Raw genomic sequence first — 14519 nt, 5'->3', positions numbered from 1 at the left:
GTTTGCACGCTGCAGACTTGTACAGCAGAAGTCCTCTTCAGCACGATCCGGGATCACAGAGTTCTGTTCGCTGCCTGAAACTTTCAGAAGTATGAATCTCCAGGAGACTCGGGGTCACTTCCAGGGCGTCTGAGACTAAGTCACTTTCCAAACACATCACCGAAGGCCCTCGGAGTCCTTGTGACAAGAAGAACCAGGCAAACTTCTGAAGCGCAATACAAACGCAGCTCACTCCCAGGCCAGGGCTGTTGTCCGCACCGCGTTTTATTTCTTTGTAGAATTTATCGTGGAGCACGAGTGCATCTCGGGGCATTGTTTGGGAGGCCGAGGGTGAGGGAAAAAAAGAAGGAAGATGCACAATTTTTCAGACGGGCCTCAATCAATGGCCTTTTGTCAGCAGAAGAAGCACGTAATGCTGCACTTTAGCGTTTGTACCAGCAAGAGTACATCTTCCCCGAACCAGCACTCGCCACATCGATTTCTTTTGTCTGCGAACACAACAAGGTCCTTAACGATGGCCGTCTCACAAGCTCCCTACGGATAACGGCGCACACTTTTATCTGCGAGGACGGCCCGTCAATCCTTCTCTTTTCTTCTCCTCCTCTCCCCCTCTCTTTCTCTGCGTTTCTCTCTATCACTTTGTCTTCTTCCAACACTTTGTGGTGAAAGCGGCCATTTTGGAATCCCTGCTGCTCTCCATTTCAGTTTTGAAGGAAAGGCACTCCCCCTCCAAAAAAACCCGGTATTTATTTGGTCTGGTTGCCCCCCCCTCTCTCAAGTACAAATATTAGCTGGTTTTAATTCAATGTTAGCTTGACAAGTGAAATGTTCTCATTCCACAGGCAAATCTTGAGATGACATTTGCATTAGCTTGACAAGTAAAATTTTCTCATGCCATCTTGAAATGAGTCAAAACTTTCTTACCTCATTGGCAATATTTTATATAAATATTTAATATAAGACTAAAATACTTGTTATATTTTAGCTTTTGCAGTGCAATTCGCCCACTGGCAAAGTCAGGGTCCAGTTACCAGTCGTTTTTTTTACACCAGCACTAGACTGTTGAGTTAAAGACATTCTAGTCACATATTTGTGATATTAAAGCCCAAATTACTTCAAGCTACAGCTCACTTGAGATGAGACAAGATGAGAGGTGATGGGACAGTTTTAGAATGTTTTTGAAGACATTTAATTAGAAGCGTACTTAGCGGTGTGTACTGTCCAGGTTTAGAACGTCTGCTCTCCGAAACTGACCTTGTCAAGTCTCCCCTCAAGTTCGCTGTTTGTTGTCAACTGGTTTTAGAACATTGAGCTACGTAAAAGACAAAACCTATTATCTTAACCAATCATGAAGCACTTCACTAGAAGAACGGCCAGTAGTGCCGCAATGGCAGCAAAGCTACATTATTTTTTAGCTAATGTTAAGTTGCTAGAAAAGATAGCAATAAATATGAACAATACAATTAGCGAGCTAAACAAACTAGGCATGTAACCGTCACATAGAAGACACATAAACAGTCAAGCCCGTGGAATCGTTGATATGGAAATATTTGTTCATTAGTTTACTCGGCTCTTTGGTGTGGACTGCTTAGCCTAATTTTAGTTTGGACGTTCTGAGCTTTCTTCCATCTCGTCTCGTCTCAAGTCGGCTGTTTGATGTTGACTGGGCTTAAGGGTTAATGCCATAGTTTCTGGGTGACAGTTCAGGTAAGTCACCCAGGTAGTACAGCACTTTCAGTGTAATGCACCTGGACATCCTGACCATCTCGCAACACCTTTTTGGTTTTTCTCCCTCTTCATGATAATTAAATCAGCGGTTCCCAAACTCAGTCCTGGGGCCCCCCCCTGTATATGCTGGTTTTCCAACAACTGGAATCCCAGAACTTTAACAACCTGCCTATGCGTACGGGGAGCAGCTTTACAGAAAAGGTAATCGCCGATAGAAAGGCCATTTAATGCTTGTCTCTTCAGTTCTAAATGCAGCCAGATAGCGCAGCGGCACCGGAGGGTATAATTCACACTCACACACAGCATTCTCACCTCCACCCTCTGCTCTGCCTGAATCAGCATGATTAACAACAACCACACAATCTCACACCCCTTTCCCACCCCCTTCATTCTCTCTGTCCTCTTCCTTCACTCCCTATCTCTCTCCCTCTCTCTCTCTCCCTCCCTCCTTCCCTCTCCCTTCCTCTCCCACCCTCTTCCTCCCCCCCCCCCTCACCGATCATGCCGGTATAGGCCAGTAGGCAGGCTCCGTAGTTCTCCTGTTTGCAGCCGTTGGCGGAGTTGGCGGACGGCTGGCAGTCGTACTGGAACTGGGCCCATCGAGACCTGAGAACACACAAACACGCCATGAACACGCCATGAACACGCCATGGACATGCCATGGACATGCTATGAACACGCCAAAACAAACACACCGTGAACACACCATGGACATGCCATGAATATGCCATGGACACGCCAACACAATCGCGCCATGAACCTGCTATGGACATGCCTTAAACACGCCATGAACCTGCTATGGATAAGCTCACACTTCACAATAAGGTTCATGAATTGGCATTAGCTAATGAATTCATAATGGACAAATACATTCATTAAGCATGCAATTAACTTTTCCTTACTTAATGTATTTGTTAACAACTAACTAACGTATTTGTACATGAATATTTATACATTAGCAAACTTCAAATTAGTTGGCCATTACCAAATATATGAACTCACTTTTTCCATTCCAAAATGAATTGGCAATAACTAATGTAGTTTTTAACATGAATGAATGATGTACAAATACATTAACAGAGCTGTACAGATTAACTTCGCAGTAGTAGTTCGTTAACTGCATTAGTTCATGCCAACTCATGGAACCTTATTGTAAAGTGTGACCAATAATAATAATAATAATAATAATCAGAGGTTGAGAGGGAGAGAACAATATTTTTGCCAATTGAATCATGGGATGATTAGGTGGCAAGTTGAGAGAGCCAGGTTGGGAATTTAGCCAGGACACCTACTCTTTGCGAAGACAATGGGATCTTTAATGACCACAGTGAGTCAGGACCTTGGTTTAACTTCTCATCTAAAAGATGGCGTCTCCTACAGCACAGTGTCTCCAGATATCCCTCTGTTCTCTCAACCCGACCCTGGCTAACAAAACATCCACAAAATCCACATCGGTGAATCCAGCTCTTAGACATAAATTAGCAACTGTTTAATCATTTAGTTTGTGCAATCTGGATCTTGGACATTGTACAGAGACCAAGTATCAGCGTGGTCTACAGTCTAAAATGTTATTGACACATACCCTCCAGAATGTTTTTTTAATTATAACCATTAGGGAGTGTTGCCAGTTAGTTTTATGTGATGTTTTCCTGTGACATCTACAGAACCTGTTTGGATCGTCTGCCCTGATTCAGACTGGACTCAACAGACACAGTTCTACAGCCAGTTTTGACAGAATTCAGACAATTTAATTTAGCGGACAACATGCTATCCAACAAATGGGATCTGAATGACTGTAGGGTGGATTTATAGGATTTCTGCTCTAACCCGTGTTGTGTTTTCCTTTGGTTTTTCATTCAGGTTCAGAGGAATTTTCAAGGTATTTTACACCTCACCAGCCGGCGGAAAATAGGCTCTGCCAGGTTTTTTTCCAGAGATTCAATTTTTTACCTCATGTATTTGCTATTTTGGGGGTTCAGGTCTGGTGTTTGCCCTACTGTTACTCTGTAAAGCATCTTAAGCTATACATATAAAACGGAATTGAACTGTATAAGGTATTAGCCCCTTGCCTGGGTGATGTTGTGTCTCATAACATCTCCATAGTACCCCGTAACACTGGACTTCAGCAGGTCATAACAGTAGATCTCTCTCTCTCTCGCTCTCGCTCTCTCTCTCTCTCTCTCTCTCTCTCTCTCTCTCTCTCTCTCTCTCTCTCTCCTTCTCCTTCTCTTTCTCTCTTTCTCTTGCAATGTTCACACTTCCTCTTTCCATTTTAATTCCCATTTTGTCTGTAATCTTCTGGCTTCTGGAAAGTACAGTATATATACATGCCTTGACTGGTTATGCTTTGAAGAATATCTAAATAAATGGTCCACACATAAAATAATGTGGATCAGTAGATCTGGTAAAATGCTTGAGAAAACTACGGTGGCCTTGTTGTACCATTGGTTTTCAAGGTTTCCTACAGTCATTTGTAGTTCACTTGTAGTTGTTTGAAACAATTTCAACATTAATAAGTGTTTTCTTTATTGAAGCTGTTTTGTGGAGCACTGCGAAAATCTCTGCAAATTAAACTTTAATGATAAGCAATCACATATTTATCACATTTTTATTGCCTTGTTTAACAAGGACTCACCAGGATTAATTATTTATCACATTTTCACTGTTAATTAAACCAAATGACAAAGATAAAACATGTTTTGTTTTTTTAAATAATACGGCTCAAAGAGATATCTCTGACAGAAACATATTACTGGAGAATTATGTTTTCATAAAAGCAGCAGGCAGATCTGAATGATTCAGTAAGGGGAAGAATCTAATAAAATCTCCAAATAGAATCTTTAAAAAAAAAAAAACCTTCTCTTTGGTTTTCACAATGACCCTCTCATACGGCTCATCACTAATTTACACACTGATAAGACAGTGGCCAACACGGCCAGGCTCACAGAAGAAGAAGATCTCGTTATCGCTTCTCCCACTCTGAATTCTCGGGATCAAAGGGATTTGGTGTCCACAGCCTCTCACAGAACGCTGCTATTTAAAAAACATTGTTTCTGGAAAGAGGCGTTTTTCATCCTCCACTGGCATTCTCTTGTCCTCAGACGTGACTTATTTCCATGAGGGAAAAGCCTGCAGACCCCACTGCATTCAGCGGCCATGTTTATAAATATGGCTTTGGAAGAGTGGAGTTTGTGATGGACAGTCACACAGATTTCAGTCTTTATCTCTATCCTAGCCTTTGTGTTGCGGTGAAAGTCCTTTGTAGCCCCACACCCTGGTTCTGGAGAGGCACTGTGTGAGTGTTTTTACTGAGTTAAAACTGCTGATTACACAGTTAACCCACTTCACCTTTCTTTGTGAATTGGTCGGTGATTTTAAACTGAAACCAAATCTGTGAGGTTGGGACAGGGTTAGGATTGTTTTTTAAAGGGGTAGGAGTACATAAGTGTTACTTCTTCCTACTCCTTTTCGCACACATGTAAATGGGTTTAAGTTGCTGGTGGAGGGAATTTATGATAGATTTTTTCGTTCATCTGTTTTTAACTACTGTTTCTGTTTTGTTACTATTTTACATGTTCGAAATAAAGATATAAAAATCTAATCAAATCAAACACCCTCAAAGTCACCTCCACCTCAGATTCTGACCCCCCCATTCTTAAGGGCAGCAGAACTCCAACCCACAGAACATGAGGGTGGGGGGGTGGGGTGGGACTTACAAAATGGTGGACTTTCAGGGAGTAAAAAAACAACATCCGAGTCCATAAATCAAAATACTGCAAGGCCCTGAACTGAAAAGCTAAGCAATTACCGTAATGCTGAGCTGTGCCCTGGAGGCTGGCTCTCTCAAACTCCACTGAGACACTGTAAACACCAGCCTGCTCAAATGGAGGCTTTCTTTTGATGGGTTTAGACCGCGCTAAAAATGCATTTTCCCCCGCTTTACCTCCGGGTGACCCTGTCAATTTTACTTTTGTGAATGAAAATGATCAGCGCACAGGACATGTGTTACAGAGAAGGCTTATCTTTCACCAGGTAAAGGTCAGTGTCAGTGAATATAAAACTATTTTAAAGTGAGGAGACATTTTCATTTTTATGCTCCTGTACTGTGGAAAGCCCTAGCCCAGCAGATCAAAGAGGCACAATCCATTTCTGAATTTTACAAAGCAAAACGCACCTTTTTACTAATGCTTTTAAACTACTCTTATTTCAATCTCAAATGTTGTACTTTTATATCTCTACTGTACATTGTTCCTGTATTATCTGTTAAATCATTACTTCATTTCTATATTATTGCTTTTCATTGTGTTTATTCTTTTATTTAAATTTGTATTATTTTAACTTTGGGCTGGAAAACAGAAAGATTTTATGTTTCTCTATCTAAAATCCATCTCAGCAGCTGGTGGTAGGTCAGGTTTGTGAGAACACCAAACCAGCAAATTTACGTTTAAAGAGCAACATAAAGTCTTAATGAATATGACAGTGCTTATATGCTTATAGTCCCAGCCTGGCCATTTTGTGAAAGCACAGATTGGCAGAGAATGTTTAACTGAAGTACGTGAGGCCTGTTTGAGGGTAAAACCAGGAAACCGGTGGGAAGATAAACCTGATTCCACTGCAGGGAGGTGATTAAGTGATATGGCCCTTGAGGCTGTGCCGTATGGTGAATACAGTCATGATACAGGGATGGTGTTTGGCAAGAAGCAAAGCCAAGTACCAGCAAAGCCAAGTACCAGTAGCTGTGACTATATTCACCATTTATGTTTTAGGTCACACTTTGCAATATGGTTCCATGAATTGGCATTAACTAATGTAGTTGTAACTACTACTGAGAAGTTAATCTGTACAGCTCTGTTAATGTATTTGTACATCATTAATTCATGTTAATAACTACATTACTTATTGCCAATTCATATTGGAATGAAAAATTCAGGTAATGTATTTGTTAATGATTAACTAATTTCAAGTTCATCCAATGGTTTGCTAATGTACTTGTGTGTACAGTATTAACAAATGCATGAACTAATGAAAAGTTAATTTCATGCCTAATTAATTGATTTTTCCATCATTAATTCATGTTAACAATTACATTAGTTAATGCCAATTCATGAACCTTATTGTAAAGTGTGACCATTTTGTATGGTGCCAGAATTGAGATTCAAAAGCTCTTGACATAGGGAGAACTGGCCAAACCTGATTACACAGTAAACCCATAAAATATACAATACAGTAGAAATATAAAGATATTACATTTAAATGCAGTAACAATTCTAGGTCACCATCTATAGCAGGAGGACTCACATTTCCTAAGATGGCAAACATTTAGTTCAAACTCATTGTACTTCACTAATTAATGTGCATTACTAACTGTACATTAGTTAATGCCAATTCATATTGGACTAAAAAAAAAACTGTAAATTTATTTTTTAATGGTTTACAAATTATGTGTTTATCCTATGGTTTGCTATTGCATAAATATTAATGTATCTAATACATTAGTTAGTAGTTAATAAATACAAATTAAAAGTGAGTTTCTTGAATAATTTATTTGTACGTCAATTAATTCTTGGCTTATTTACCCAATGAATTGTTAATTGGGTATATAAACCCTAAACAATAAACTGTATTATTTACTTTGTAAGTAAAGTAGTTATTTTTTGATAATATTGGTAAGTGTGTTTTTGGTAAGTAAAGTTTGTGTGCTGAGTGATACTGTTTGCAGTACAAACAGGCCATTTGATTAACTGATACAACATCGGATTTACAATTACTGTAGAATGCAGTGTCAGCCAATCAGCATCCAGGATCGAAAGAGCCGTTGTATAAACTGAAATACTTGCTGAGGGTTTGTTTCATAACTTAATGAGGCCATTTTTAAAAAACAGCAGGTATGTCAGAAGCTTTTGATTGATTGACGCCACTCTCAATGCTGAGCTGGTCTTTGTCTTTGTCAGGTTTTATGATACGGCAAGGTAAGGTTTCTGTGAGGATCTCATGCACACACACACACACCACACACACTCATGTGCACACACATTCACACACACAAACCCAGACGTGCACTCACACACACACACACACACACACACACACACACACACACACACAGAGAAGCACCCTGACTTCACATCTTATCGCTGCCTCATCCAGCGATCTGTCCTGTATGTCAGTGATCTTCAGTGCGTATGGAGAAAGTAATGAAACCATCCAGCTTTCTGCAAGCATCATCTTCATAGCAGCATCTTCTGCGACTCTGATCGATTGAGCGGAATCATGCTTGGTTTGCAGCATGTAAGCAAAACGTTAAAGTGGTGGTAGGCAAAAGAGTTATATTTCTGTACGAGTTATGTACTGTATGTCTGAATGAGGCATGTATGGATTGATTCATTGAAAATTGGATTTATTTTGTCCGTAATGTTTTTAAGGGGAGAGGGTGAGAGAAGGAAGGAGAGAGAGGAATGAGGGAGAGGGAGGGAGAGAAGGTCTGATGGCAAAAGAGAGGATGAGATGGAGATGTATTTGTTTTAACATGCTCTCTTTTATCGATCTATTATCCTCCGTAGTTAGTGTGCACTTAAAAACTATTAATTTCCATGAGGTTTGAAAAATGAATGGGAGTCAATAGGAGCTGGACAAATGATTTCTACAGAAATGTAGTTAATGGCCAGCAGGGACAGCTGATGTTGCTAATATTCACTCTACACAAATAAAATGTAAGCTCCACAAAACCCCAAATATTGAACTCCAAATATTACTGACATTGAGGGTTGGACCCCAAATTCATCACTATTTAAAAAAATTTTTTTATTACTTATTGTCTTTCTAATTTTTTGTTAAAGACACACTGCGGTCATCATAAGGGCGTGAGGTAGAAGCATTACATTACATTACATTACTGGCATTTGGCAGACGCTCTTATCCAGAGCGACGTACAGTTGATTAGACTAAGCAGGAGACAATCCTCCCCTGGGTTAAGGGCCTTGCTCAAGGGGTCAACGGCTGTGTGGATCTTATTGTGGCTACACCGGGATTAGAACCACCAACCTTGCATGTCCCAGTCATGTACCTTAACCACTACGCTACAGGCGACCCTGTCACAGATACAGTCTGCAGACACAGACACAGAAGCAGACGCAGAAACAGACGCAGACGCAGACGCAGACTCAGACAGAGACACAGACAGAGACACAGACAGAGACACAGACGTACCTGCAGACACAGACACAGACACAGACACAGACGCAGACAGAGACGCAGTCTCCAGACACAGACACAGACTCAGACACAGACACAGACTCAGACTCAGACGAAGACGAAGACAGCGACACAGACGCACCTGCAGACGTAGTCGGCCTTGCAGACACGCAGCTGGGCCAGGCAGTTTGGCCGGTCGCGGTCGTCGTAGGAGCAGCCGGGGACGATGGTCTGCCTGCGTCTCTCTGCGCAGGCCGTGTCAGAGCAGGGGCAGAACAGCAGCGCGTGCGTGTAGTCCGGAGGGACGCGGTCGAAGAACTTCCTCAGCGCCTTGCTGCACCGCGGCCGGTTGCACACGGCGGTTTTGGCGGTGGAGGGTTTGATGCAGGCCGAGACGTACTCCGTCCGCAGCTTCTGACACGTCTCGTCAACGTTGCAGGCCTTCGCCGCGTCAAGGCAACGGTTCACCGTCGTCATGCCGGCCTCGGATCCTGGGAGGGGGGAAAAAAGAGAAAGAATATGGCACACTTCGTGTAAAATTCTAAATAAATAAATAAATCTAATTTACATTTGAAAATCACCAACATGTTTATAGTGTATCCGCATGTATCCGGCCAACAAATTGTATATATATATATATAAAGCCTAAAGCAACCCACCTGTAACTAACCAATTGCATTTATACAATTTTTTTTTTTTTTACCAACGTTCCATTAATCAGTTAATCAGCAGCTTCTTTGGGTGTGCATTCACAGTACTTTTTCAATGGGGGGAAAGAGCCAGAGATTGTGAAAAAATAGTAAACTTAAGTTGACCTGAAATATACTATTTTATACTTAAGAATACCTGAAGCATAATGAACGTTAACATAACAGACACAATACCAAGTATGCTTGATACTCTCTTCTCCCACAGGTTATTTTGGAATCATCTTGATCGGAACAGGCAGAAACCTGAGGTGTAAGATTCTGGAGGTGTGTAAGGTGTGATGTTGTGCTTTTTATTTAGTCAAGGGTTGAAATAGTAAAAACAAGCTTCAGATGCTTTTAATTAAGTATTTATAGCCAAAGACTTAATCCCACCACCTGTTAAATAAATTACCATAGAAAGGGCATCCATAACCATCATTTTTTAACTGAAAATTATTTTCTATCTTCTAATATTCAGTTCAGGAGTGTTTTGTGGTACAGAGGACAGAGATTATGATTGATGTTGACAGATCTCATCAGAATCATTTTATATCAGTTGGTAGCTGATTTCAGTGTCGTGGGGCTTTAATCTAAAATGCCCAGTAATTGACCAAATTGATTGTCGGGTTTGTAATGATTTTGGACACAGTGTAGTGTCCTCCAGAGCAGTGGTTCTCAACTCCAGTCCGCGAGCCTCACTTGCCAGAAGATTTTTGCTGTAACCAGGAACTCAAACACCTGATTTAATGACCGAACCAATCCATCAAAAATGCCCTTAATTAGTTAATTCAGGTGTGAGTTCCTGCTTACAACAAAAACCTTCTGAAACACTGCTCTAGAGCTTGCTCTTGAAGACTCAAACTTGTGATGTGTGCTCAAACTTTCATCATGAGTCTCGCAGGCTGTGAATAATTTCAAAAGCGAGACAGATATCAGACAAAACCCAAACTCAAACCCAAATAAGTTTCATTTTTTGCAATGGTGGTATTCAGCAAAATTCTGAAGTGTAACAAGGTTTCTCTTGCTAGAGCATGGCAGATGAGCCTGTGAATATAATCCATTATTGCCTCCTTTGAAGCTTCACAAGTTACATTTGACTGCATTCTTTTTTCCAAAAAGATGTTTTAATATTAGATTTGAGTCTACAACAAAACCATTGTATTGTAGTTCAGTAGAGACACAATGCCGATAGATTCATTTTTAATATTGATGAATGACTAATAAAGGACATTTGGGTTCCACATAGTAGTGACTCCATCTTGCAGACATTTGAAGGAGAGTGGTGCACACACCCCCTAGGTGGTGGGAGATGCCATGACACCGGGGATACTGAAGGAAGGATCATCAACTCACTGTCCTTGATGGCTGAGAACTGCTGGTTTTCCACACTCCCTTTACCTGGGAGTTGGGTGTGAAGACAGTCTGGGCAACCAGCCGCACTAATTGTTCAGTATTCCACAAGAAAACATTTATTAATGTTGCTTACCGAGACAGAAAACTCTCATATCAAAACACAATGGGAATGTCCAGGGCACACTAATATGGGAAAGGCAGAATTGCGCCCGTTTTCCACTCTCCACTCCTCTGGCCTGTGTAACACTCCTGAAAGCACATACATCCTGACTACACCTCCCCCCTCCCCCGTCGCAGGTTGCAAAATGTGTTCATCTCCACGGTATTATTTCCAATCCCCCTCTACGTGGGCTTTTACCCATCGACCGGTCCGGCGTGATCGATACTCCAATCATGTACAGCCGTGTTATAAAAGCAGCTGTGCTTCCTCACTCGGTAAACTCTGGCCTGAGAGGGCATTTCTGTGCGCTGAAATATGACTCTGCTCGCATGGGTCAGGCTGAAACAGGGCACAGGGGCATGAGATGGGTGCTACTAGATGAAAAACTAGTTTTGTGCTGAAAAACCCACAGTGATCTATAAGAACCAGAACAGTCAGAGCCCTAGCCCACACTCATAGTTAGTGTTGAGATATGGCTGTTGGGGCAATATGATCCCTCCCACTGTCAATCACAATAATGACAACTACTCCGACCTTCACATCAGCATTGTTTTCAGGTTGAGAACAGTATAGTATAGTACATTACCCTGCTGAAAAAATGGCAAATGGTAAATGGCTGGCATATATACAGTGCCTTTATCCAAAGCACTGTACAACTGATGCTTCTCATTCACCCATTCACACTAACTCGCACACACGCACACGCACACACACACACACACACACTCACACACCAACAGTGATTGGGTGCCATGGTAGGCACCAAACAGCTTGTCAGGAACATTTGGGGGTTAGGTGTCGTGCTCAGGGACCCTTTGACACACCCAGGCTGGGATAAACAAATAGTGGGAAAAACTAAAAACATCCAGAGGGGAGCGAGAGACTTAGGGGCTCAGACTGGTCGAAGTTGGCAGGAAGGTGGTACGCAGAAGAGAATTTCTGAACACACAACGCGTCAAACCTCTAAGCGGATGGGCTACAGTAGCGGAAGACTAAAGAATAAGTATAATAAATACCTAATAAAGTGCTCAATAGTGAATACTCTGTCTCGCAATAGGCTCAGATTGAGTTGTAGTGCAGAGCCAAAAAATGATGACACTAAGACACACTTATACATATGCTTATGTTCAGCTCTGAGACACACAATAACTGGTTTGCACAACTGCACAATCAGCTTTGTAGCTTTTACCCCAGTCCAGAAAGGAAGAGTCTTCTCTTAGTATCAAAATCAATGCTGCCAGTGTAGTGATGGGGACACATTGCTGTGGGATACTGAATTAATCAGCAGGCATGTTCTCTGGTGTCCTATTTTATCTCCTTATGTGGTGGTCAGTTTACCGTCTAAAAATATTTATATACCCAAAATAATAATCTTTAACACACACCTCTCGATGCAACGTAGACATATCATCAGTGATGTAACCTGGGGTCATGGGGTGTTTCAGGTCAGCGTCAGACACCCTCACCCAGGCGACCCAGCTGGGGGTGATCAGGCCCCAGCTTGTGTCTTAGTAGCTTGTGTGGTCCACGGATCGCCCCGCTTGATCCACAGCCATCTTGATGTCTTCTCTGTGGCATCAGTGATCTTCTTGATGGCTCTCTGCCTGTGTAGTCCCTTGATCCCCAGCATCTTGAGTGACCCGAAGAGGGACTGGCCCACGAAGCCTCTGCACCCGACCTCGATGGGGTTACATCGGGTCTTCCATCCCCTGTTCGGCATTCGCCTGCCAGCACCTCATACTTGGCCCTCTTCCTCTCAAAAGCCTCCTCCATCTGGTCTTCCCAGAACAGTCAACTCCAGCAGGACCACTTGCCTTGTTGATTCTGACACCAGAACCATGTCTGGCCTGAGCGTGGTCACTGGGATGGTGTCTGGGAATTTGAGCTTTCTCCCGAGGTCCACCTTCAGCTGCCAGTCCCGTGCTGTTGCCAGGAGCCCCCCTGCCTGACTGTTGCGGCTTCTTCCCTGCATTGACAAAGGAGATGAAGTGTTTTGCTGGTTGCTGTTGCCTACTTGTGGAGATCCCTGGGCTGATGACCTCTGCAATGGCCCTCAGCACCTGGTCGTGGTGCCAGGGGTAGCGCCCCCCTCCCAGGGCTTTTGGGCAAAAAGATGTGCTCCAGTGCTCTTCTCTGGCACCTTATCCGGTGTGGCTCAGCCTTCCACAGCTCTGACCACAAGATCTTCCGGTCCACTGCCTACTCCCATCGAGTCCATGCCCCCTGCTGCTGAATCGCTACTATCCCACGGAAGCAGACTTCCTTCACCCCTGCACAGATCTCCTCCTGGACCAGCTGGCATCCTTCTTTTCCCTGGACCTTGTTGAAGTGAGGTCTTGGGTTGTTGCCGAGCCCTGCACGTCCTGATGCCACTGCTCCCACCAACACACTACGCCTCAGCCGTGATTCAGCCTGGTCAACTGCCTCATGTGCCCTCCACTTCCTACCCGTTCTCACTTCTCAGTTCCTCCTCCGTTGCCTGCTTATACTGTTGTCTAAGCTAGCAGTCTAAGCTCCCGCCATAGCTGGCTTATGTTCTCCTCCTGTCGGTTTGGCCCCCCTGCCTCTTCGGTTGATTGCTGCTCCTTTGTGCCAAACCTCTCAGTGGTAATGCTGATTATCATTGTGCACAATGTACGCAACTTCTGCTCAGCAGAAACCCCCCCCCCCCCCCCCCGGGGTTGAGCTGATGGAGCATGGTGGGTCTGGGAACTGTGGGTTGACTCCGGGCCTGGCTCCTCATGTGTCTCACCAGGTACTGGACCTGTGTGTTGCACCACCAGCTTCCCCGTCAAGCATTTCATTTTGGCCTGGTGGATCTTAAGGCCATGCTGGTTTTTGTAGACTTTGCCACATATACAGACTGCACTCATTTTTCTATTAGCCTGGGTCATTACCTGTAAGTCTGTCCTGTTGGGGTGCTTCATATTTGAGAGATTCTAGTTCTTTGTAAAACATCATTTCAGAGCTACACTGGACACAATGCAAACTAGACTGCACAGGTGTGATACAACGACTAGCTTGGAATACAAAATGCTAAGATATAGAGAAGATGCATGAATAGAAATATTGGAAATGTTGGTTGAAAATATATGGAGGTAGAAAATAAATTAAGCACACAAATAAATTAGTGTGGATCAGTGATTGTTTAAAATTACAGGCCACACAGTGCTACAGGTGAACCAGGGACCATTTTATACCCTACAGGGCACACAGCACTAAAGGAGAGCCAGCGACTATTTTACATCCTACAGGCCACACACAGTACTAAATTAGAGGCAGTGACTATTTTAAACCAAACAGGCCACACACAGGAGGAGAGGTGTGTCTGTAACTGACGGCCGTTTTTAGCCAGTAGCCAGGTTGTTTGAATTAACTAATGCCCTGGAATAACCAGG

The 14519-nt window shown here is 42.9% G+C and overlaps 1 protein-coding gene across 1 annotated transcript in view; it reads right to left on the bottom strand.

Annotated features, from left to right (window-relative positions):
- The window catches only part of LOC133131146 (GDNF family receptor alpha-4-like), a 135773-nt gene that overhangs the window by 9024 nt on the left and 112230 nt on the right, over nt 1–14519 (bottom strand). Inside the window, exons 4-5 of the mRNA XM_061246320.1 lie at nt 9062–9410; nt 2225–2334 (exon numbers count right to left, since the gene is read on the bottom strand). Coding sequence (XP_061102304.1) covers nt 2225–2334; nt 9062–9410 — 459 coding nt within the window. The remainder of the gene's footprint in view (nt 1–2224; nt 2335–9061; nt 9411–14519) is intronic.

This window comes from Conger conger, chromosome 6, assembly GCF_963514075.1.
Source record: "Conger conger chromosome 6, fConCon1.1, whole genome shotgun sequence".
NCBI classification, from domain to species: Eukaryota; Metazoa; Chordata; class Actinopteri; order Anguilliformes; family Congridae; genus Conger; species Conger conger.
The sequence above is the reverse complement of the archived record's forward strand: the minus strand, read 5'-3'. Positions and strand labels throughout refer to the sequence as shown.